This window comes from Lynx canadensis, chromosome F1 (assembly GCF_007474595.2).
Source record: "Lynx canadensis isolate LIC74 chromosome F1, mLynCan4.pri.v2, whole genome shotgun sequence".
Lineage (NCBI taxonomy): Eukaryota > Metazoa > Chordata > Mammalia > Carnivora > Felidae > Lynx > Lynx canadensis.
The window spans coordinates 7826795-7853549 of record NC_044319.2 but is presented as its reverse complement, the minus strand read 5'-3'; the positions used below and the strand labels follow the sequence as shown (position 1 = coordinate 7853549).

Below are 26755 nucleotides of genomic sequence, written 5' to 3'. Positions count from 1 at the left end.
ATGGGAAGAAGATATGTTAAGAAGGAAGGGAAAGAAATTTATAATGTTTACTGTAACCCCTATAGGTGCAGGATGTATGCCAAGTGCCTCAAACCCATGATCTTATTTAATCTCCACACTGGTTTTCTGTGGACACATAAAAGTTTACATTTTAAAGATGAGGAAACTAGGACTCATAGCAATCAAGAAACTTGCCCCAGATCATATAACCAGTAAGCATCAAAGCTAGGATATGAATCCAGGTTTGCCTGATGTAGATACCTATGTCTGTTTCTCTGCATTCCTCTGCCCTGTCATTACTGTGTTCCCCAGGGGCCGGGGTATGCAGCTATCCTGAGTACACCTGTAATTACAACCACTGAAGCCATCCAGCAGTGATGGCTGGCAGTGTTTCCTTCAGAGTGTTGTCCTTTCATTTCATGCATGATCTCCAAAAGGAGAGAGCTCGACCCTTTAAATCCCCTCTCAATCTTTGACCTTGTGTGCTCATCTGCTGGAAATTTTCTCAGGCCAAAATCTCCTGAGTTCACTTAATTATCACCTATTTCTGATAATGCCTACAAAATAAGTAAAGGAAAACTAAAACTATGGAGAAAATGTCTTCCCTGTAAGAGAAGCAGTGGGGGGAAGGAATGCATCTAGGTGAGTTTTCATTATGATTGATTGGTTGAAGAGTGATCCTACTTCAGGCCAGGAAATGGATGATGTCTGAAACCTGTTCATGCAGCATCACTCATTTCTCCCTTGAGGACCCTGTCTGAACTCGGGAGCACTCAGACGTTGACAACGTGGGCTCTAGGGCCAAACTGGCCTCATTCAGATCAGTCGGTGGCCCTTGGTTGGCTACCTGGCCTCCAGGTGATTCCATTGAGCTCCATTTGGTCCCTCTCTCCCTCTTCCAGCTGCAACACCTCTCAGCTCCCCGGAGGGACAATGCACCTTCCCATCTCTGGCCCTTTGCTTATGCAGTCCCTGTCCCCAGATACCTTGAGAGCCACCATTCTGTGCTTGCCAGTTCTGTTTTATTACTCACTGACAGCCTAGTTCACATGTGAACATGACAGATCCATGAAAAAGAAGAGATGTAGACTGGAAGGCTGGAGGTGTAGAGCCTCTCCCGTGTTTCCAAAGAGAAATAATGATGTGTCTTGACATGTTTCTGGATTTTTCAGTCACATCCAGCCTGATTACACAGACAGCTTTCTCTGAAGTCTTTCTCTCTGTCTCTAAAAGTGATGCCTGTGTCCCTAATCAGAACACTTCTTGGAAAGGTCAGTGAGCTCCTGACCTTCCTCTGGGTTCTCTTAGATTCCATGTGTCAACCACAGATTCTGTCCTGTGACCGTGGCTAATTTGGATAAATGTCAACAGGAAATAAATCCTGTTTCATTGTTTTGTCTGTTATAATTGTTACATTTCTATCTTGCTGCGAATCTTGCTTCGTGCTTACAGTGGCAAAATTGACTACTTCCTCCACAGCCAGTGTGCCTGGAATAGTCGCTGCCTGTCTCGGCCACCTACAGCAGACACAGTCCAGGGTAGCACAGTAGCTACTAGACAGCAATGCATCTTTTAAAACTTTTTTTTTTTAATTTTTTTTTCCAACGTTTATTTTACTTTTGGGACAGAGAGAGACAGAGCATGAACGGGGGAGGGGCAGAGAGAGAGGGAGACACAGAATCGGAAACAGGCTCCAGGCTCTGAGCCATCAGCCCAGAGCCTGACGCGGGGCTCGAACTCCCGGACCGCGAGATCGTGACCTGGCTGAAGTCGGACGCTTAACCGACTGCGCCACCCAGGCGCCCATGCATCTTTTAAAACTTTGTTTGCTCAAACCAACATTCATGGCAGAATGTTGGGAAAGATTTTAGAAGTGCATAGTACCAATTCTGGGGCTTTTTGAATATTGTAAAATTTGTTAATAACTGAAGGGTATATGGATTATTTTATTTTTGTTGTTGTTGTTCTTTCCTACAGGTATGGGAAATCGCGACTGGCCTCCAAATATACCAGATTTTAGACCCTCATGGCTTCAGTGTTGAACTGACTTCTGCAGCTATTAATGAAAGTGGATTTCTTTTTGCCACAGGAGCATATAATGGTCAGACTCGTATCCAGAATATGGCCTCCCTGCCTTAGTGCCCTGAGAATTTGTGCTAGGAACTCATTAGTTGTGTGGGTTAGAGAGAGCATGAATCAGGCTGGAATATGTCAGCATGCCAGAGAGTGCTCTGCCTTAGTGACTCTTCTCTAATGAGCACCAGAGCCCTGATATCAATACCTGAGATTACATTTATATTATTGCTTTAACATTTGCAAAAGTCTTTCATGCATATCTCATTCTATCTTTGGTGGGATTTACTTGCATTGACTTGCATTGCATTACTTGCATTGACTCCTTTTGCCCTTTTCGTTTTGGGTACCTTCAGCTAGAGATGGACATTACATTTAGTGCTTGCTGATAATATTTTTACTGACAGTAGACTTGAGGACCAGACAAAAATCCAGCCAACATTGTTATACAACACCTAGAATTCTCTATTGGGCTTGTTGATATGTCTAAGCTCTTTGGGAGCATACAGCAGGTCACACCTGAGAGGATGTCAGTCTCCAGTGGTATTAGGTCGCTTGCTGCTCCTTGTGTTATCTATCGAGCATTGTGTAAAACCTTCTGGAACTAAGCACTCCAGCTGCCTCACCTATCATGTCACCTGGGCCTGACCTCCCACAACAGAACTACTTCATCTAGACCATATGGTCAACTTGTATGCACTACTCATGGTTTATTTACTCTAGAGATATGTTTGCCAAAGAAATTCTTGCTTGTAAGCCTGTTGGTGGGGATGTGTGTACATGCTGATGTGAAAGTCCGAGTTTTTTAAAGTGTGACGGACAATACACATGAAATAAAATCATGAATGCTAAGTGCTGGGGTGTGAATTGGTGCAACTGCTCTGCATGTGGACAATTCTTTTTTTTAAAATTTTTTTTTTCAACGTTTATTTATTTTTGGGACAGAGAGAGACAGAGCATGAACGGGGGAGGGGCAGAGAGAGAGGGAGACACAGAATCGGAAGCAGGCTCCAGGCTCTGAGCCATCAGCCCAGAGCCCGACGCGGGGCTCGAACTCACGGACCGCGAGATCGTGACCTGGCTGAAGTCGGACGCTTAACCGACTGCGCCACCCAGGCGCCCCTGCATGTGGACAATTCTTAAGAAAACAGCCTTCCTGCTCTATAAGCACCCTCTACATACATATGAAAATTAGTTAAAATAGAAATTCTGAGCAATGTACACAACTATTATCAGGCATATGCATTAGCAATTCATACAGATGACTAAGATAGTATTACTTTTGGACAAGCAAGTCACATTTCATTATTAGTGCTAGGGTGGAGATTTTCTTCAAACTTGGACAGTTTGTCCTCCACAGAGGTAATTGACAAAGGTACAGAGACATTCTAGGACACCCTGGGAAGCAGGATTCTTCGGGTCTCAGAACAGCTCTGCTCACAAGCCATCAGGTCCCCCTCATTCCCACCGACCCACACACCTAAGCTGAGCAGTACCTCTCCTGGCTCTCTATGTCCCCATTAAATCTGACTGCGAAAGTTCCAAAGTAGCAGGAAATCTGGGCCGTGAGACTGTAGTCCACATATCCAGGACTGAATGGAAGCATTCCTTCTTTCATTTGTTTGCACGACTGTATTCCTCCAACACCATAAAGTCCTTGAGGGCAGGAACGATGCCCGTTCACTTTTCATTCCCAGCTACTCGCAGAGTGCTGAGTATATAGGGAGAATTTAGTCAGCGTTTAATGATGTTGTTAGTGAGTAAACAAATGGTAGGAGTTGTGAGTGTTGCTGATAGAGAGTACCTGGCATAAAGGGAGTAAAAGAACACAGTGAGAACATTCCGGATGTCCAGCAAGAGTAAAGCTGGGAAATAAGAAGCAGGAGACAGGGTGGGATTAGGGTGACACAAGGGGAGGAAAGTGACGTGAGGGGCTGTCCACTGGATTCTAAACCTGAGGTGACCCCTAGAAAAGCCTACATGAGACGATTCCTACATGGAGTGATGACCTAGCAACAAACATTCAACAGCCACGCAGTGAATCAAGCCTCCTGGCCCCTCATCAAGTTCCCCTAAATCAAATGACCCAAGTTAACGACAAAGAAAATATGATTTCAGATGTAAAAAGAAACTCAGCACCCCTTTTGCATTTCCTTCCCATGTAACCAATAAAACAACTCAAAGCTTGATAGATTCCTACCTGCTGGAATTCTCTTAAATATTTTATTACCTAGTAAGAGCTAAATTCTTCAAACATGTCAGCACCTTAGGAAATGTGACATTATTGGACTGATCTTTCACTATAGCTGACTACTGTGACATAATATTAGATAAATAGGAAGATATTGGAGGGTATTTAGTGAACTGGAGGACATCGGAAGAGTCAGGGCGGAAAGATCTACTTCATACAGAAAGCTCAGCCAGGAGAGTTTGAGTGTTTCAAAAAACCTGTCACAAATTTCAAAACATTGCCTAGTCCTGCTAATTTGTATTAGCCTGTGACAAATAAAGGCATACAGAGATTCATTTTTTTGCACAGCAAGGCTAGGGAGACTCACATGTCATAGTAGGAAATAAACATAGGATAAATGGTTGGCAGAAAGCTTTCAATTAGATCAATTTCTTAAAGTGTATTTATTTATTTTGAGAGAGAGAGAGAGAGAGAGAGAGAGAGCGAGCGAGCATGTGTGAGTGGGGGAGGAGCAGAGAGAAAGGGAGAGAGAGGATCCCAAGCAGACTGTTGGCACAGAGCTCTACGCAGGGCTGGATCCCATGAACCCTGAGATCATGACCTAAGCCCAAATCATGAGTTGGACGTTTAACCATCTGATCCACCCAGGCACTCCTAGATCAGTTTTGTCTGAGATAAAAGCCAAGCTTTCTATAAATTATTTTTATCTACATAGTCTTTTTCCTGTGTGCTCAGGAACAATTAAAATCTGGGACTTTGGCAGCGGGCAGGAGATGAAAATGTTGCCTGAAGGGAAAGACTGGAAGGAGGAAGAGCACTGGCTACGGCGCCTGATTTTCCTGAAAGCTCAGGAAAAACACCAGTACTTGATCCTCACCTTGGAGCACAACGGGAAAATCAAAATGATCCAGGTTTGCAATCTCAGTTTTATATTTGTACCCTATGTGCTCTTCTTGGGGAAATCAACGGAGTCCATGGATGATCCCCATTTCACGCCTCTCTCACCAGTCATCTGAGGATAACATTTCTCCACGAGTCTTCCTAGGAGGCTCCCAATTAAGAGCATCCTTGTCCAGGTCCAAGCAAAGAACAAAAAAGAATAGCTGATCAGCGACAGCATCTCGCCCAGCCAGCATTTGCTGAAGGATTAGTTAGCAGCCCCTGGAGCAGGTATCAGAAAGGCGAAACTGACCCACGGCTGCCACCTCAGACATTGTTTACACCCTCGTCCGAGGATAATTCCCTGGTGGAACTGCTCCCCAGCAGTCTCGGTGTAAGGGAGCAATGATTCCCCTGTGTTCTCAGAACTCATAATGCATTCAGCGATGCTCAAGTCACTTTTTCAGTTTGTCACCAAAATTGCTTTGTTTACTTTGAGGTTAACGATGCAATCTGCTCAGGGCCATTTCGGGAGGATTGAGGTAGGCTAATTTATTTTTTCTGCGAGTCTATTACCACCTAAGAATGCTAATGCCTTCTTCATATTTAAAATGAAGGCTAGATCATTTATCCTGGCTACTGAGTGGATCTCTCTCTGCCTGGAACTCGAGGACTCATTGAATTTATTATTCCCCTTCTGAAAGCTAAAATCAGGGAAAAAAATCTTAAATTAGGGAAGCAATCATGAAATTTCAGCATTGATTAAGGTGACTGATGTCCCTGCTGCTGGAAAAAAGGAGTGAAAAACATCCCTGATGCAATATACTCTTCCCATGTTGTCGGAGCAATCCAGATAGCACCGTAGAAAGGAATTTTTAGTTATTATACACTCTACCACATGACAACATACTGATTTCCCTTCTTTCAATTAGTGCAACTGGCCACCAGTATGCTTTTCCTAATATACAGTGTCTATTATAAACAAGCCTTTTTTAACCATTCCAAAAAAAAAAAAAAAAAAAAAAGCCTGGTGCTGTTCCCAAGTCAAAATTGGTTTTGGTTTTATTGCAGCATTGTTCATTTTGATTATTCTGGTTCTTCATGTTTCAAAAAATCCATAGACTGAGCCTGATGAAGACTGAAAACCTCTCTTATCCATATTTGTATTCCTGCTCTGCCCCAAGCAGGTGCTGATTAAGGATTGAGAGAATGAAGAAATATAAGAAACCTTTTATAAGATATGTAATAATTTGTACAAATCTCAAAAATATGATGTTAAGTGAAGAAATTTAAAGAATTCATACAGTTTGACAGCATTTATAAATAGGCATAAAGAAATATCATTATATATGTACACATATATATGTACAATAATATGTAACATATGTATATGCAGAATGCACGTATAAGTTTATGTAGAAATATTAAAACTTCCATAACTAACACTGTATTCAGGTTACTAATTACCTCTGGAGAAGGAAGAAGAAACAGGACTATATTAAAGAGATCTAAACAGGATTTAAGATTTGATAAAGCCAGATGGGGGGTACATCACTGTATGTTCTATTTTTCCTATACCTTTAAAACAGCTCAAAATAAAAAAGTGAATTGAATTTTTCATATACTCACTGTATTTCTATTGAAGGGTAAGGAAGATGATATGTGCCTCATGGTAATATGGGAGCTGCCCAATGTGATGCCTATGCTACAAAGTGGGATTCACACTGTGCATCTGAGGATATCCCCTCAAAATAGGAGCATGACTATTCCTTTCCCACATGTCGAGTTGATAGAGAAAAACTTTTCTCAACGTGCTAATGTAAGTTCCATTTCTTCATTTCTTTCCTTTTATTATGGAAAATTATAAACATACAAAAGTAGAGAGAACAATACATTGAACTTCTATGTACTCACATGCAGCTTCAGGAATTATGTGTACATGGCCAAACATTCCTTTTTATTCCTACCACTTCCCACAACCACCACAAAAGAATTATTTTGAAGCAAATCCCAGACATTAGGTCATTTCATCCCTAAATATTTCAGTATGTATCTCTACATGATAATGACTCAAAAAATGGAAGGACATGGTTATTTTTAAGATATCTTCTAAAATAATTTTTATCAAGTCCTTAATATCATCAAATATTTACACAGTGCTCAAATTTCCTAGATTGCCTCATTTTTTTTTTATGGCTTACAAGATTCATATAAGGTCCATCTGTTGCATTTAGTTGATAAGTGTCTTGAATCTCTTTTAATCTATAAACATATTTCCATTTCTCTTTTTCCTTTGCAATTTATCTACTGAAGATAGTTAAGAGTTGGTGCCATAGTTTCCCATTTTCTGGATTTTGCTGATTGCACCCCCTGGTGTAATTTAAGGAGTTCTGTCTGTACTTCCTCTAATCTGGCTTAATTGCATGAGCTTTGATTTTTTTTTTTTAATTTTTTAATGTTTATTTATTTTTGAGAGAGAGAGGCAGAGCATGAGAAGGGGAGGTGCAGAGAGAGAGGGAGGCACAGAATCCAAAGCAGGCTCCAGGCTCTGAGCTGTCAGCACAGAGCTTGAGGTGGGACTCGAACTCACAAACCGTGAGATGATGACCTGAGTCAAAGTCGAACACCCAACCAACTGAGCCACCCAGGTGCCCCTGATTTTTTTTTTTTAATTAGATTCGATAGATTCTGTCATATACTTCCATTAGGATTCACAAAATGGTTGCTTTAAAAATTAATTAGTTAATTTAAAATCTCTAAGAAAGTATTTTTGTGAGGCACTTGTATCTACTCAGTATGGCAGGAGCATGCGATCATTCCTGAGGGGTACAGTGCATGACATGTTTCAGGCTGAAGAACAGAGAAATAAGGAAGCTGCCCTTGTTCCCATAAGGATTCAGATCGATTGATTTTCTTGAGACTTTATCAATCTTATTTGCTTACTCTAATATTAGCTCAGCCATTTATACTTTCCAGTTTTTACAAAGATAAGTGGTCAGATGCTAAAGAATGCAAGAAACTGAAAATTATAGAGGGAGCAATTGAAGAAAGCCTTAAGGTTTTACCGCTGTCATTAGTGAAACAAACATAATTTAAGAGAGAATAATATAGCTTGTTTTAAAGAATTTGGAAACTGGGGCGCCTGGGTGGCTCAGTCAGTTTAGCGTCCCACTTTGGCTCAGGTCATGATCTCATGGTTCATGAGTTCAAGCCCCATGTTGGGCTCTGTGCTGACAGCTCAGAGCCTGGAGCCTGCTTCGGATTCTGTGTCTCCCTCTCTCTCTGCCCCTCCCCCTCTCATGCTCTGTCTTTCTCTCTCTCTCTCTCTCTCTCAAAAATAAATAAACATTAGGAAATTTTTTTTAAAGAATTTGGAAACTATTATTTCATCCTACATGGAGAGATATTGTATTATTTTCCCTCAAATTTAAATGTTAGTTCAGCTCTACAATTCCAATTCCACTCTTGTTAGTTTAAATGATAAGTAGGTTTCATAGTTTGCTAAAGGACTTGAAATCAAAATATACAGTGACTGTCTCAGGATAACATTGCCACATAATGTGTGCCAAAGCTGGAAGAACAGAATGCATCTCCTCAAACACTCATTCTAGTCCCTTTCTTCCAGCTCCACACAATTGGAAACACTAGGTTCAGTTTTATGTTCCTTGTTTGGAGCTAATAAAAGCTGAACAATGATTAATGCACAGTGAACTAGACCTGATGCAATTGGCAAGTTATTACATGGGTAATGAAAAACGCTTGCTTTGGAAAAAATGAGAAAAACTTCTGGAATACATTATTGAAGTATAATGAAAGTACCTTTATGGTTATAATAAAAATGTAAATTATCTCTGATTTTGAGCCCTTATGTTTTGTATTTATCATAATTAGCATTTATGGCGCTTCTTTTCTGCAACACATTTTGAAATTACTCTATAGATGGAAAGTTTGCAAAAGTCACTTAGGGAAAAAAACTTGGGTTGCACATGGAAATTATCTTTCTCTAAAACTCTTCCATTTATGAAGGACTATTTATTGAATACCTACTTTGTATCATGCATTGTTCTTAGCACCAGGATTAACAGGTTGGTGGAGTTTGGTACCTATACCTACTTCCCTCTGGCAGCACAGCAGAGAGCTGGGAGGATTAGGTCAGGGGAGTTTCCTAAAAACAATTGCTGAATAGGTCTGAAAGAATTACTAAGATGTAGCTTGGCCCAGATAGGGTATCTAAAAGTTTCCAGCAGGAGTTGAGAAGACAAAGTGAATGCCAAGTGGAGGAGATAAAATGAAAAATGTCACAAAAGTAAGAAATTGCATGGTTTGTGAGGAATAACTGCAGGTACCTCAGTGTGACTGAAAGAAGACGGGGAGTGAGAGAAGATGGTGATGGATAGATAGGTAGGGGCTAGATCATGCTCATGGCGTTAAGGTACTTGAATATTGTATAAAAAATAGCCATTGAAGGGCTTTAAATGAGAAATGACATGATCAAATTTGTGGGTAGCACCTTTGATGCTGCTTTGATGACAGTTTATGGTTTTCTTTTTTATTTATTTATGGGCGGGGAGGGGCAGAGAGAGATGGAGACAGAGAGAATCCCAAGCAGGCTCCACACTGTCAGTGCAGAGCCCAACAAAGGGCTCAGTCCCATGAACTGTGAGATTATGACCTGAGCCGAAATCAAGAGTCAGACACTTAACCAACTGGGTCACCCAGGCACCCTTTGATGACAGTTTTGAATGGGACATGATTGCAGGCAGAAGATTCAGGCAATAGGCCACTGTTTTTGGTGAAAGAGATAAGGCCATGATAGGACGGTGGAAGGAGAGGTTTCAAACAATCTTTAGGTGGCAAATGTAGCAGAACGTGGACTTCATTAATTAGTGATTGATGTTATGTAGTTGGGAGAGGGGGGTCCTGACAGAAAGGAAGGAATCAAGGACAGCATGGAGCTTCCTACTTGAAAGATGGACTGAGGGGGTGCTACCCAGTGAGCTGTAGAATGGAGTGAAGTAACATACTTGTTGAAGGAGGTGAGAAATTATGCATGTTGAGATACCTGTAACATTTCTAAGTAATTAAATATGTAACCCCAAACCTTATGGGAGGGGACTGAAAAGATCATTAGAACACTGAAATTGGAACAATTATTAAAACATAGATGATGAGATTGCCCAGAGGAGTTGGAAAAAAGAAAAAGCCAATGGGCTAGAGCTAAACCCTCAACATATTAATATTTAACAGGTTGGTAGAGTAAGAGGTACCAAGTAGGAAACAGAAAAGGAAGGGTTGTCAGACACAAGCAAAATTAGGAGCCTTATGTCAAAGATGTCAAGAGCGTAAGAAGTTTTAGGAAGGAGAGAGCAATTGAGAGTGACAAGAATAATACACCTATAATCTTTTTTTTTTTAATTTGAGTATAGCTGACACACAATGTTACATTAGTTTCAGGTGCACAACTTAATGATTTGACAGGTTTACACATGATGCTATTTTCACCACAATGTAGCTACCAACTGTCCCATTACATTGCTATCACAATATCATCCACTGTATCCTTAGGCTGTGACTTACTCATTCCATAACTGGAAGCCCGTATCTTCTACTCCCCTTCACCCATTTTGCCAGTGTCCCACCCCCTTCCTTTCTGACAACCATCAGTTTGCTCTTTGTATTTGTAGGTTCAATTCTGCTTTCTGTTTATTTATTAGTTTGTTTTATTTTTTTAGATTCCACTTATGAGTGAAATCATATAGTATTTTGTCTTTCTTAGTCTGACTTATTTCACCTAGAATAATACCTTCTAGGTTCATGCATTTTATCTCAAATGGCATGATCTCATCCCCTATTTCAATTTTAATTTGAGTATAGTTAACATATAGTGTTATATTAGTTTCAGGTGTACAATACATCGATTCAACAATTCCATACATCACCCAGTGCTCATCACCAGTGCAATCCTTAATCTCCACCACCTGTCTCACCCGTTCACCCACCCACCTCCGCTCTGGTGACCGGCAGTGTGTTCTCTATAGTTAAGAGTCTGTTTATTGGTTTCTCTCTCTCTCTCTCTCTCTCTCTCTTCCCCTTTGCCTGTTCATTTTCTTAAATTCCACATAAGAAATCATATGGTATTTGTCTTTCTCTGACTGACTTATTTAGTTTAGCATTATATTGTCTAGCTCCATCCATGTCATTGCAAATGGCAAGATTTCATCCTTTTTTATGACTGTGTAATATTCCTCTGTGTGTGTGTGTGTGTGTGTGTGTGTGTGCACGAGCACTCATGCATGCACACAGGTACACATATGTGTGTATACACCACATCCTCCTTATCTATTTGTCTATTGATGGATATTTAGGTTGCTTCTATATCTAGGATATTGTAAATAATGCTTCAATAAGCATATGAGGTGCATATATCTTTTCAAATTAGTGTTTTTATTTGGTGTGAGGGGGTAAATACCCAGTAGTGGAATTATTGGACCATATGGTATTTCAATTTTTAATTTTTTGAGGAACCTTCATACTATTTTCCAAAGTGGGTGCTCCACTTCATATTCCCATCAATAGGGCATGAGGATCCCTTTTTCTCCACATCATCACCAACATTTATTTGTTTCTTGTCATTTTGATTTTAGCCATTCTAACTGGTGTGGAGCAATATCTCATTACGGTTTTGGTTTGCAGCTCCCTGATAAGTGATGTTGAGCATCTTTTCCTGTGCCTGTTGGCCATCTGTATAATAGACCTCTACTTTATTTAGCTGTCACTCTTCTATGTTTCTAGAAAGTCTTATACATGCCTCCAATACAGCACTTTTAAATTGTACAGGGCTTTATCTTAATACTTTCATGATATGATAAGTTTGTCCAGGCCACAGGCATTCTGTTTGACTTTGTATTTCAGGAACCTAACAGCAGGTGTCCAACAAATAGTTGAAGCAACAATTGAAGAGTGCCAAATAGCGGTGGCAATAGAGAGTGCTTAGTGGTGAATAGAAAAAGTTTTCATAGAGAAGTATGGAGCAGAACCCAAACAGTGAGTGAAGGGAAAGTCGTAGGGAGGGTCAGCCAATATAGAATATTTTTAAGAAGACTGAAGGAAAGAGAAGGATGGCAAGGGAATCTAATGGTTGGTATGCCAGGGAAGAATAAGTCAAGGCTGGGAAGAATATTGAGGAGTATATTTTGTTGTTTTAATGAGTTCAACTAGTTAAAACAAACAAACAAACAAAACTCTAATGCAAAATTAAATCTATTTTACTAAATTTCATGCTCTAAATTTTAAAAAATCATAACGAGACGTTTTGTTTCAATGATAGAATAACAAACTGTACACATAGCATTTCTGCTGCGGTTAGATACTGTGTTCATGATGGTCCATAAGTCTTTTTGCTTCCTTCTTCAGAATCCTGCCATCAGTATGGAAGTGAACTGCATTGATTTATTGCAAGTAGAAGGATATAATTTGATAGTGGCTGGAACCTTAAATGGTGTGATTATCTTATGGAATTTTGTAAACTCTACCGTCAAAGAAGTGTAAGTTGCATCTTTAAACAATATAAAAGCTGTACTGCAAAAGAGCCAAAATAACATTCAATACTTTTTTATTTTTTAAATTTTTTAATGTTTCTTTATTTTGAGGGGGGGAAGGCAGAGAAAGAGGGGGCACAGAATCTGAAGCAAGATCCAGACTCTGAGCCTTCAGCACTGAGCCCGATGCAGTGCTCGAACTCATGAACTGTGAGATCATGACCTGAGCCAAAGTCGGGCACTTCACCAACTGAGCCACCCGGGTGCCCCACGTTCAACACGTTTTTAAAAACAATAAATCAGTGGTATAACAGCGGTGATGCTCTCAAGAGAGGCTTTTCTGGAAGTTACATTCATGAGATTTGTTCTGTATGTCCAAATCCCAGAATAATAATAGGAATAATAAAAGGAAATAATAATAATAATAAAAGGAAACTTAAGTATTCATATTCCCAAGTCCCTTGACTTTCACTCTTCTCCCTCTAGTACATGCTTTCATGTGTGATCCTGTCCTAATTTATAACCTACACAAAAAGTTAAAATATGTATATATTTTAAATTTTTGTAATGTTTATTTATTTTTGAGAGAAGACAGAGAGAGACAGAGTGTGAGCGGGGGAGGGGCAAAGAGAGGGAGACACAGAATCCGAAGCAGGCTCCAGGCTCCGAGCTGTCAGCACAGAACTTGATATGGGGCTTGAACCCATAAAACCACAAGATCATGACCTGAGCTGAAGTTGGCACTTAACCGACTGAGCCACCCAGGCACCCCTAAAATATATGTTTTAAACACTAATCTCCCTAGAGCTTTAAACACACATATCTGGCGATGACCATCTGGGTCACCAGCAACACCCTGAAAGAACAAAACTGTGTCCCAGTCTTCCCCTCTCCCATTCATCTCCTTTTCCTGTATTCCCAGTGATACCACCATCTGCTCAGTCACCAAAGTCAAATGGTGAGTAGCATTCTACATGGGTTTTCTTTTTATTCACCACTGCAACGTGTGCAGTGCATTATAGGTCAGTGCTAACAACGGGGTGGCATATGCAATTAAATAAGTAGATCTCAACCAATCAGATATGCCCTGCACCATAGCCAAAAGCTTTACCCACTCCCTGCTATCCATTTCTAAATATTCTTACCATTGTCTGTAAAGGAAGTAATGTAACATTGGATTATTTGCTACGGATAGGTTGTAAATAACAAACTCTCCCCAGTTCTGTAATTGGGCCATAAGCAAGGGCCATGTGTAAACATCCTGTATCAAGGGAACTTGCAGTGTTGTACTTTGAGGTACAAGGTGGTCAAGAACCTTAGTGAATGAATAAAAATAACATCAATCTATCTAAGCATTCAGAGGAAGGAAAGAGGGAAAAGAGCATTAGAAAGGACAAGAGGAAAGAGGAAAACAAGAAGAAACCTCTGCTTCTCTATTTACAGTGCCTTAAACACTCCTGGTCCATCTGGACCCCAGACCCCTTTCCAGTGTAAGTCTGAGCCTTTACCTTTAACCAACGTTTGAGGGGACATAGTCCTCTCTTGTTTCGATCCTGGATTTGTTCTCCTTTGAACCATTCGTTGACTTCTCCCTCTGTACCTCAGCCAGTGTTCTCTTGGGTCCTGCCCTAGAATTCCTGTCACCCTCCTGTTCCTTCCTTTCAACACTTGCCCTTGGGCTTTCTCATGACTGTAGACTTGTCACTTGATACCCATATCAATATGCACTGTGTGGTTCTTCAGCCTCTTATTAAAGCAGTTCTCATGCTGTGTCAGCTTGTGCGTGACTCACTACAAAAGGAAAGCAGAGAGACCATAGTCCTGCTTCCACAGCATCAGGAGGGAAGCTCTCCTGAGAATATTCCCAACTTGAAGGAGGAGATGCTCCTTGTTGAAGTGCTAGCATTTTGCAAAGCGATGCATGTGAATCCAGCACTCAGTCAGAGGAAAGTAACGGTATGGTGAGCCATACATCATGTTCCCTTCCCATGAGAAGATGATTATACACAAGTAAGTGACTTAGAATCACTTTAGTATTTTGCAAAACACACAATTTAGTACAGAACTGTCTAATGTAACTTGGGTCCAGCTTTCAAAAGGCTCTAAAGTTGCAAGTGGTTTCCATATTCATGGTGGAAGCCGTCTCTACCTCTGCTCAAATTTGCCTAAGATCCCTTCACCAGTCAGGAGACATAGCCTTTCTCTTCCTGTTCAAAGTCTCATGCTTTTTGGGGGGCCCAAACTGGAAATTTGCCACTCCACTTACTCAGAGTAGAATTCTATTCTTCAAACTTTCTGAAACTTCCAGGAGGTTATATGTAAGTCCACTTTGACGTATTAGTAGTAGGCTAGACCTGCTAACTGGATTAAAAGACTTTTAAACACTGAGTTGGTCGCGTGGTTACACAGGGCTTTATTAAGGGAGATCGGTTCCAACTCTACCCCTCTAGGTTTTCTCTCATGTTCAGTGATACCAGCATTGCAGGAATTGATTAGCTCTTCATGGGATGTATAAATAATGCAAGTTGCCTAACTTGTAAATGTTTATCATGTAAATGTATGCTTCACTCCCAGGTACAGACCTGAAAATTGCTTCAAGGTGGACCCTGATTTGGATCCCAAACGCTTTAGAATCAATGACATACTGTTCCTCTTTCGACCCCCTGAATGTGCAAGGTAACTCAGTACTTACTGATGAAGAAATACTGTCTGGGACTTATGCGGGTGATGTAAAAAGAGTTCTCCTTATCCCAGCACTAAGGAAGGTACAACTGAGGGAAGACATAAATTGGGAATGCTACTTGGCTTAAGCTTTCTTCCCTGCTACTATCTTTTGTAGGTAGGTGGTCCTCTGGGATCTGATTTGCTGTGTGGGGTTCTCATTTCCCTTACCATGTCAGCCTCACAGCAATCTCTACACCAGTAGAAGAGGTAGAAAATGCCCACTTGACCACACTTGTGGCCAAAATAAGGAAGGACTTGCAGGGCAAATTTAAACCTATAGCAGAAGGTTTCATACGACATCTGCTAAAACTGAGCCATCTCCATTCATTTCTGAGGGGGAAGGACATTGTTTCCTAAATATTTAAGAAAAACTATTTTTTCTGTCTAGATGCGCTTCAGAGTTCTGATTTTCAGGCAACATGTAATGGGAAAGGAAATGAGAAAGCAAAGGCTTCCGTGTTGGTTCTGAGTCACCCAGCAGTGAGCAAGAATGCACCACCTTCCCTACCCCTTGACTTGAAACTGCCTTAACTGAGACTACTTTGAAGACTTGTTCCATATCAGTGCCCTCACTGGAACCTAAGTCACTTTCCAGTTCATTCCAGCAGAGCACGGCCGAGACAACCAGGCTAGAACTGGGAATTGCAGAGCAGAGCAGGGGTTAGCCAGGCCCACCCCCCAACTCTGCTCCTGCCATTTCAGTGTCAGCTCCTGGGAATACATCTAGCCCTGAGCAGTGGTACAGGGCACATTTTCATTTCCCAGACCCAGGCAACATTAAATGTTAATTCCTGAGGCTCCCCAACAGCATCTACCAAAACCAGACAGATGAACATTTGTGACCCAAGACAGAAAGTATGATTTGTTTCTTGAGTGGCTCAGTGTCCATAGATGACGAGAGAAGTAACCTATTGAAATTAAACCAGAGAAGAGCACACTTTGTGTAGGATAGAATATCTTAACTTTCCTTCCTTGGGCTTTTCCCTCTTCCTGTAGGAGATCAAGTCAGGATTCTGTGTGCTCCTCATCACAATGTGATTCTAGTAAAGGTCCACAGAGTAGCAAGGTAAGCAACAAATAGAAAGAGTGTGTCTTCCTGTTATATCCAATGTTGGTTTAGAAATAGTGATTGGCCCCACTTGAGATGCTCTTTTGAGAGAAGGTCAAGGTGGAAAAACTCTGTATGTACATGCATGTGTAAAATCTTTTTTTTTTTTTTGGTATTTTCAAGGTTTTCATATCTGAAAATAAACCATACATATAAATAAAATATATTACATATGCTATCTTTACATTTCTGAAATAATAAATCAATTTTAGACAACCTCTTTTGCTAAAAAGTATTACATACATTACACAGGGAAGAGACGACACACAGAGTAATACTGTGGTTTTCAAACTCTGTTCTCAGTCCATAGATTTGGTACATTACATCTCTAGTAGGATTTTGTTTTATTTTGTTTGAATAGTTTTTATGTTTATTTATTTTTTGAGAGAGAGAGGGAGAGTTGGGGAGGGGCAGAGAGACAGGGAGACAGAGAATCCAAAGCAGACTCCAGGTTCTGAGCTGTCAGCAGAGCCTGACCTGATGGGCTCGAATTCATGAACCATGAGATCATGACCTGACCCGAAGTTGGATGCTTAACGAGCTGAGCCACCCAGGCTCCCCTCTAGTAGGATTTTGCTTTAAAGGAAACTTTTCCCTGGAAAAATTATTTTAAAATGACTAGCATGATGAAAAGAATAAACTCACAAGGATGTAAGAGTCAGACAGACTTGTACTTCAATCAGGTGCTCTGATTAGCTTTAGAGACATCACCTAATCTCTGAGTTTTGTTTCTTTATCAAATAAAGTCTAATTCACATGGTTGCTAACAGAACTGGAGATCATGTACACCAAGAACATGGCATGCATTACACACATAATTACTCTCATTGTTATGCCCTCCCTAAGCCACTAGAATGTTGTGTTACAGACACCATATTTATGAACGTGACAATCTCTGCAATATACTTTTTAAAATAATTAATTCAAAAACAACTTCAGGGGTGCTTGGGATAGCTCAGTCAGGTGAGTGTCAGACTCTTGATTTTGGCTCAGGTCATGACCCCTGAGTTGTGGAATCAAGCCCCACATTGGGCTCTGCACTTAGCATGCAGCCTGCTTAAGATTCTCTCTCTTTCTCTCTGCCCCTCTCCCCCACTCTCTCTCCTTCTCTCTCTCTCTCTCTCTCTCTCTCTGAAATAAAAAAATAAAATAAAATAAAAACTTCAAAAAGAATGCTGAGAAATGTAAAATTAACAGAGAACAAACTGATGGTTGCCAGGGGGAGAGGATGAGGGATGGGCAAAATAGGTGCAGCGGAGGGGGAGTTACAGGCTTCCAGTTATGGGGTAAATAAATCCCAAGAAAAAAGATATAGATAGAGCATAGAGAATATCGTCGGTACAGTAACAGCATTGTATGGGGACAGATGGTAGCTACACTTGTGGTGAGCATGGCATAACTTAAAGACCTACCCAATTGCTGTGTTGTAACCTAAAACTAATGTAACGATGTAACATTGTGTGTCAGCTATACTCAAATGTTTAAAAATTAAAAAAAGTGTAAATGCACCTGAAGAATCTAACTCATCCAGTACATCTCATTTCCTTACAATGTCACGGAAATGCTTTCTCTTTTTCTCCCCTAATTCAGGGGAGCAAACAGAGCATACATGACACTGAGGTTAAACGTAAGTATGAGATCACCTCTCTTTCTTGTAACAATTTCTTGTTACAGGAGTTCGGGTTCTAGAATAGTCTTATGAATATACATTATATCCTTTCTGTGGCTAAATGTTAAGGAGGTGGTATAAGATTCAGTAGTCTAAGAGGCAGAATTTCCATTATGGTGATGCTGTTTTAAATACTAATTCTAGATTTTTAAAAATCCAATGCATTACTGAGCTTCTTAGTCTTGAGTCCGTTTTCCTAAAACTTATACTAGATTCATAAGCCATTTGGGATGTGTAAGACTTACACTGGGTATATATCTAGTTTTAGCTGTTATATACAACGTGGAGGCTTTTGTAATAAGATGAAAAATAATTTCTTCCCCCCAGTGATCTAGGATTCTATTTGTTAATGCTTTTTTTGTTCTCTGCCCTGAGTGAAGTTATCTGAGGTGGAAAAAAAATATTCTAGGGGAAAGAATGTGTTGTCTTACTATTTTCCTACCTGGCTCCTCTTTTATGTTCTATAAAACTTGTAATTCCAAGTATTGCAAACACCCATGGTAGCTCGTTGACTTTCCTGTAGGTGAACAAACTGATGTCACAATGGGAGAGCAACATCTAGTGCACAGAAAACATCCTGGAGGCACCAATTTAATGGAAGCTCAGCCCCCTATCATTGCCAGTGCTCATGAGGATGGACATCTTCGTTTGTGGACCATGGAGGTGATGGGACCCATTGTTTACCTGGAACAGCAGAGAATGAGAAAGATAAATGTATTATGGAACGAACCCTAGCCTTCTAAGGCTCCAGAGAACATCCAATTCTTGTATTTTTCAACCTTCTAACAAATTGTGGGTCCTCAGCCTTCTCACTGAAAGTGCGACTCAAACATTACAATAGGACAGTTCTGTAACTCAGGTCAAATGATCAAAACTCCTAAGTTAACTATTTCAAATCTTTCTTTTCTTTAAATTGAGCTATGAGTACATGCCACTAACTATTTCATTGGATATTGAAATAACATTAGAGGATATTAATGATGTATTACAGTAAAAGAATATAAGAACACTCAAATATTGAGTATGTATAAATTTTTAGTTATCTAAACTATTGGAAGAAGTTATTACATTGTACTGAGTGTCCTTAAGTATTTTACAATGAAAAAATAGCTTTTATTTCCCAGAAGATTTTAAATGACTTGGAGCGGAGGGTGGCAGAGTTTAAAACTAGGAAGACAGAAATGATGGAAGGAAGGATCTTGATGGAAGGTGCTGATAACAATGAAATCAGTAGAGAGGCAAGAAATCACTAGAGAGGCAAGTGAGAAAAGAGCCACCATTTTGTATGGCAGATAGTGAGACCCAGTGACACAGAATAGCACAGGCATCTGCTGGGTAAAACGTCCAGGTCTGTCAATAGATCTTAGCGTGTAAGTGGGAAAATCTTGGTTTGAAAATACAAACTTTTTGAAACAATTTTTAAATTTCATTTTAGAGAGAGAGAGAGAGAGACAGAGCAAGTGGGGGAGGGGGAGGAGGTAGGGGGAGAGAGAGAGAATCCTAAGCAGGCTCACATCCAGCACTGAGCCTGACGTCGGGCTCGATCTCATGACTGTGAGATTATGACCTGAGCTGAAATCAAGAGTTGGTCACCACCCAGGCACCCCAAAAATACAAACTATCATTAACAACTTTTCCTGAGAGTATCTTGGTATTGGAGCAATGCCTTTTTTTTTTTTTTTTTTTTTTTCTGATAGAGAAATAAGAGTAACAGAAGGAAGATTATACCCAAATAAATCTCAGGAAATGATTAGCAGACTCAAATTCTCTCTTCTTTTTTTTAATGTTTATTTATTTATTTATTTATTTTGATGAGTGGGGGGAGCACAAGCAGGGGAGGGGCAGAGAGAGGGAGAGAGAAAGAATCCCAAGCAGGCTCTATGCTGTCAGTGCAGAGCCCCATGTAGGGCTGGATCCCAGGAACCATGAGATCATGACTTGAACCAAAATCAAGAGTCAGATGCTTAACCAACTGAGCCACCCAGGTGCCCTATCAAATTCTCTGTTCTTGGGTGCCTGGGTGGCTCAGTCGGTTGAGCATCCGACTTTGGCTCAGGTCATGATCTCGCAGTTGGCAAGTTCAAGCCCCTCGTAGGGCTCAGTGCTGACAGCTCAGAGCCTGGAGCCTGCTTCAGATTCTCTCTCTCTCTCTCTCTCTCTCTCTCTCTCTCTCTCTCCCTCTGCCCCTCCCCTGCTCATACTCTGTCTCTCTGTGTCTCAAAAATAAAATTAAAATTAAAAAAAAATGTAAATCTCTCTTCTGAAGCAGGGATGTTTATTGTCTAAGTGAGGCAGTGCTTGTGGAAAATCCTTCCTGGTGCTGACTTATCCTAAGCACTGAAAAATAATCTGCTGAATTTGAATCTCCTACAATCTCTTTATCTTGCACCAATTTTCAAAATAGATATGTCTGAAAACGTAAGTGCAATATTACTGGTTGAGATACACTTAAACAAGTGAGATACACTTAAACCTGAAAAGAATGTTTGTTTAGAAGGGGAATATGTACCTGGAAAAGAGGTCTGAGGAAGTTCATGGAAAGGGTCATGGAAGTGCAAGAAACAACCCCCAAGAATAGAAGTGGTCTGTAATAATCAGAGTTTAGATGCTCTTAATAGTTGTTACAGCTTTATGAATATTTAATTTCAAGGAAATAAGTCCTTTCAGATAGTTTCAAGTTGTTTTTATTACAAAGAAGAGAATCATGTTGCAGTAGTAGAGATAATTTTTTAGATGGATTATTTATTTATTTATTTATTTATTTTTTTAATTTTTTTTTCAACGTTTATTTATTTTTGGGACAGAGAGAGACAGAGCGTGAACGGGGGAGGGGCAGAGAGAGAGGGAGACACAGAATCGGAAACAGGCTCCAGGCTCTGAGCCGTCAGCCCAGAGCCCGACGCGGGGCTCGAACTCCCGGACCGCGAGATCGTGACCTGGCTGAAGTCGGACGCTTAACCAACTGAGCCACCCAGGCGCCCCAGGAAGTGGATTTTATTTTATTTTTTTTAATTTTTTTTTTCAACGTTTATTTATTTTTGGGACAGAGAGAGACAGAGCATGAACGGGGGAGGGGCAGAGAGAGAGGGAGACACAGAATCAGAAACAGGCTCCAGGCTCCGAGCCATCAGCCCAGAGCCCGACGCGGGGCTCGAACTCACGGACCGCGAGATCGTGACCTGGCTGAAGTCGGACGCTTAACCGACTGAGCCACCCAGGCGCCCCAGGAAGTGGATTTTATTTTTTTTTTTTTAATTTTTTTTTTCAACGTTTATTTATTTTGGGGACAGAGAGAGACAGAGCGTGAACGGGGGAGGGGCAGAGAGAGAGGGAGACACAGAATCGGAAACAGGCTCCAGGCTCCGAGCCGTCAGCCCAGAGCCCGACGCGGGGCTCGAACTCCCGGACCGCGAGATCGTGACCTGGCTGAAGTCGGACGCTTAACCAACTGAGCCACCCAGGCGCCCCAGGAAGTGGATTTTATTTTATTTTTTTTAATTTTTTTTTTCAACGTTTATTTATTTTTGGGACAGAGAGAGACAGAGCATGAACGGGGGAGGGGCAGAGAGAGAGGGAGACACAGAATCAGAAACAGGCTCCAGGCTCCGAGCCATCAGCCCAGAGCCCGACGCGGGGCTCGAACTCACGGACCGCGAGATCGTGACCTGGCTGAAGTCGGACGCCCAACCGACTGCGCCACCCAGGCGCCCCTAGATGGATTATTTATAGAGAGATTCAACTCTGAGATTACTATTTTATAGAATTTGTTATACTTTATTCAGGGAAAGCTACTGAAGGATATGCTGCCTTTCACAAACCATTCTGCCATTTCTCTGACATCGCTGTATACTGATCCATGCACCAGGATACTTCTGACGGGAAATGTGGGTAAGTCACGCTTAGGTAGTCGTCTGCCGGTTGCTCCACAACCACGTGACATAAAGATGGAGGTAGGAAAATACATGACACTTGTTGAGACAAAAGAAAGAAAAAGAAGGATGCTGAAACAGGAGAGAATGTTATGAATAGCTGGCTGAATAAATAGAATAATGAATGAATAGAGCAATGAGTAGAACCTATTCCATTCGGAGGTCTTTACTTAGAGCGAGACAATCTATTTTTTTCCCATCTTTAAATGGGGTACACAGTTAAGCGTCCGACATTGGCTCAGGTCATGATCTCACCGTTCGTGAGCTCGAGCCCCACATCAGGCCCTGTGCTGACGGCTCAGAGCCTGGAACGGTTTGGGTTCTGCGTCTCCCTCTCTCTGCCCCTTCCGTGCTGATGCTGTCTCTCTCTGTCTTTCAAAAATAAATAAACATTGAAAAAAAAAATTTTTAGATGGGGTACAGAACTACCTGTTCTCTTACCTTACATATTGGGAAGAAGGTAAAGTTTTCATTTTCCATCTTGAATAGATTATGTCGTGTTTATCTCATAAAGGGAGTAACAGCATTAATTAGGAAGGAGAGGGATTCTTTGCTCTCATTAGGGGACTTTTGTATTGATTGTTAGAACTCATACAGTTGGTCTTTATTCTTTGATGTAACAAAATTCTTTTTTCTAATGCTTTATTTCCTTTCTTTCATCTTTTTAATTAATCATGAATTATCTTTCTTTTCATCTACTTTAAAAGATTATGTGAGTGTGTGAATGAGCATTCCTAGTGTAAAAACATTTTTAAAATTTTAGTAGTGTTCACTTTTAAGTTTTTCCAAAAAACAGACAAAACTAACCAGTTTGTTAGAATTTAGACTGAAACAGCATCTTTTCAGTTAAACAAAAGCTTAGCCCACTTTACTCTTGCTTTTCTTCTACACCCACCCCTTCACTTATCATTTGCTACTGTAACCTTGATATTTGCATTCGGGTACTGCTATTACATTCATATTTAAATTTTAGGGGCACCTGGTGGCTCAGTAGGTTGAGCCTCCGACTTAGGCTCAGGTCATGATCTTGTGGGTTTGAGCCCTGTGTTGGGCTCTGTGCTGACAGCTAGGAGCCTGGAGCCTGCTTCAGATTCTGTATCTCCTTCTCTCACCTCCCTCCCCTGCTTGTGCTCTCTCTCTCTGTATCTCAAAAATAAATAAATGTTAAACAAAAAGTAATAATATTTAAATTTTACATTTTTCTTGAAAAAACATTGTTCTCATTTCAAAACTTACTTTATGAATCAGTTTGTACCATCAATTATTTCAGTCTTCCAGAGATTATACAAAATTTTCAATTTTAATGAAGTACAGTTTACCAATGGTTTCTTTCACAGATTGTGCCTTTGATGTTGTTTTTAAAAAGTCATTGCCAAACCCAAGGTTTAGATTTTCTTCCAGTTTTATAGTTTTGCATGTTACGCTTAGAGTTGTTTTGATCTGGGTTTTTTGGCTTTTAGAATTTGGTGGGAAAAGTGTAACATGCATTTCCAAATTGAGAGTTTTTATCATGAATGGGTATTGAATTTTGTCAACTGCTTTTTCTGCATCTATTGTGATCATGTGACTTTTTTCGTCTTTAGCCTGTTGATAGGATGGATTACATGAAATGATCTTCAAATGTTGACCATTGTGTATAATTCTTTTAATATGCTTATATTTTGATGGGGATTTTTGCATCTATATTCATTATGTTCATAACAGCTATTGGTTTATAGTTTTCTCATAATATCTTTGGGTTTGGTATTAGGGTGTGCTGGCCTCGTTGAACAAATTAGAAAGTATTCCCTTTTACTTTTATATTCTGGAAGAGTTTGTACATAATTGGTAAGATTTCTTACTTAAACGTGTGATAGAATTCACCATTAAACTCATTTTGACGCAGTGGTTTCTGTTTGGGAAGAATATTAATTAATTTCCTTAATAATATAGACCTGGGGTGCCTGGGTGGCTCAGTCAGTTGAGCATCCTACTCTTGATTTCAGCTGAGATCATGATCTCACAGTTCGGTTCATGGGCCCATATTGGGCACCACACTGACAGCAAGAAATTTGCTTGGGGTTCTCTGACCCTCTCCCTCTGACTCCCTACCCCATCCATAAATAAATAAATAAACATTTTTTTTAAATAATATAAGCCTATTCATATTATCTGTTTCTTCTTGGGTGAGTTTTGACAGATTGTGTCTTTCAAGGAATCAGTCCATTTTTTTTTTCAATGTTTATTTATTTTTGGGACAGAGAGAGACAGAGCATAAACGGGCGAGGGGCAGAGAGAGAGGGAGACACAGAATCGGAAACAGGCTCCAGGCTCTGAGCCATCAGCCCAGAGCCCGACGCGGGGCTCGAACTCACGGACCGCGAGATCGTGACCTGGCTGAAGTCGGACGCTTAGCCGACTGCGCCACCCAGGCGCCCCGGAATCAGTCCATTTTATCCAGGTTACTAAATTTGCGGGCATGGAATTCATAGTATTCCTTTGTATCCTTTTAATTCCCATGAGATCTTTTTTTCTTAGTTAGCCCGGATAGAAGTTTATCAATTTTGTTGATCTTTTTAAAGAACCAGCTTTTGGTTTTGTTGATTTTTTTCTATTGAGTTCCTATTTTTAGTTTCATTGATTTCCATTCTGATTTTTACTTCATTTATTCTGCTTACTTTGGTGAATTTTTTTTTTTATCTCATTCTAAAAGAGAAGTTTAGATTATAGATCTTCCTTTTGTTTCTAATATGTGCATGTAAATTGCCCTGTGAGCACTGCTTTTGCTGCTTCCCTCTAATTTTGGTATCATATTTTCATTTTTATTTAGTTCAAAATATTTAAACTTTCTCTTGAGATTTTTTTCTATGATCTATTATTTAGAAGTATGTTGTCTCATCTCTAATTATTTTGGGATTTCCAGCTCCCTTTCTCTTATTGATTTCCAATTTCATTCCATTGTAGTCTGAGGACATACACTATAGGATTTCTCTTATTTCAAATTGGTTAAGATATAATTTATTGCCCAGAACTTGGTCTATCTTGGTGAATGATAGCTTGAGATTAATATGGGTTTTGCTGTGTTTGGATGCAGTAGTCTATAGGTATCAATTATATCTAGTTGACTGATGGTGTGATTAAGTTCAACTATGTCCTTACTGATTTTCTGCCCCCTGGGTCTGTCCATTTCTGATAGATGGGTGTGAAGTTTCCAACTATAACAGTGTATTATCTATTTCTCCTTGCAATTCTATCAGTTTTCAGCTGCATATCTTGATACTGTGATGTTAGGCACATACATGTTTTTCTTTTAATTTTTAATGTTTATTTTTGAGAGAGAGAGAGAGTGGGGGAGGGGCAGAGAGAGAGGGAGACACAGAATCCAAAGCAGGCTCCAGGCTCTGAGCTGTCAGCACAGAGCCTGATGCAGGGTTCAAACTTACCAACCGTGAGATCATGACCTGAACCAAAGTCCGATGCTTAACTGACTGAGCCACCCAGGTGCCCCGGCACATACATGTTAAGGATAGTTATGTCTTCTTGGAGAATTGCCCCTTTATCATTATGTAATGCCTTTCTTTATCCCTAATAATTTTTCTTACTCTGAAGTCTTCTCTGAAACATAGATGCTCTTCCTTTCTTTTGATTCGCATTAACATGGTAAGTCGTTCTCTATCCCTTTACTTTTAGTCTACATGTATCCTTATATATAAAGTGGATTTCTTGTAAGCAACATATAATTGGGTGTTGTTTTTTAATCCATTCTGACAATCTCAGTCTTTTAAGTGGCTTACTTAGACTGTTGACATCTAAAGTGATTTTTGATATAGATCTACCATATTTCTTATTGTGTTCTATTTATTCCTCGTTTTTGTTCTTATTTTTGTCTTTCACTCTTTTTCTGCCTTTTGTGGTTTTAAGTGACCTTTCATATTATTCTACTTTCTCTTAGCATATAAATTATGTATCTTTTTAAAATTTTTTGAATGGGTTCCCTAGAGTTTGCAATATACATTTACAACTAATTCATGTCCACTTTCAAACAAGTCTACACCACCTCCCTGATAATATGAGTATCTTATAATAACAAAATATTCCTAATTTCTTCCTTGTGTCACTACTGTCATTCAGCTCAAGTACCTATAAGTTACAATTGTCAAATACATTGTTGCTATTATTGCTTTAAATAAATTGCTTTTACTTTATCTTCATTTATTCCTTCTCTTACGCTCTTCTTTTCTTTGTATAAATCTGAATTTCTTACCTATATCATTTTCCTTCTCTCTTAAGAACTTCTTTTAATACTTCTTGCAAGGCAAGTTTACTAGCAACAAATTGTCTCCGGTTTTGTTTGTCTGGGAAAGTCACCTTTCTCCTTCACTTTTGAAGGACAGTTTCACAAGGGACATAATGCTAGGTTGATGGTTTTTCTCTCAACACTTAAATATTTCATTCCATTCTCTTCTAACTTTCATGGTTTCTGAGAAGTTAGATGTAATTCTTATATTGTTCCTTTATAGATAAGATATTCCCCCCTCTGGTTTCTTTCAAGATTTTTTTTCTTTCTGCAGTTTGAATATGCCTAGATGTAGTCCTTTTTGCTTTTTTTAAATAATTTTTTAATGTTTATTTATTTTTTGAGACAGACAGACAGACATGTGCGGG

At 40.0% G+C, this 26755-nt stretch overlaps 1 protein-coding gene across 1 annotated transcript in view; it reads left to right on the top strand.

Moving 5' to 3' along the window:
• Positions 1–26755, top strand: part of WDR64 (WD repeat domain 64) — a 143949-nt gene that overhangs the window by 92613 nt on the left and 24581 nt on the right. Inside the window, exons 13-21 of the mRNA XM_030303238.1 lie at positions 1978–2101; positions 5000–5175; positions 6789–6962; positions 12557–12687; positions 15256–15357; positions 16402–16471; positions 18104–18140; positions 18706–18845; positions 21965–22070. Coding sequence (XP_030159098.1) covers positions 1978–2101; positions 5000–5175; positions 6789–6962; positions 12557–12687; positions 15256–15357; positions 16402–16471; positions 18104–18140; positions 18706–18845; positions 21965–22070 — 1060 coding nt within the window. The remainder of the gene's footprint in view (positions 1–1977; positions 2102–4999; positions 5176–6788; positions 6963–12556; positions 12688–15255; positions 15358–16401; positions 16472–18103; positions 18141–18705; positions 18846–21964; positions 22071–26755) is intronic.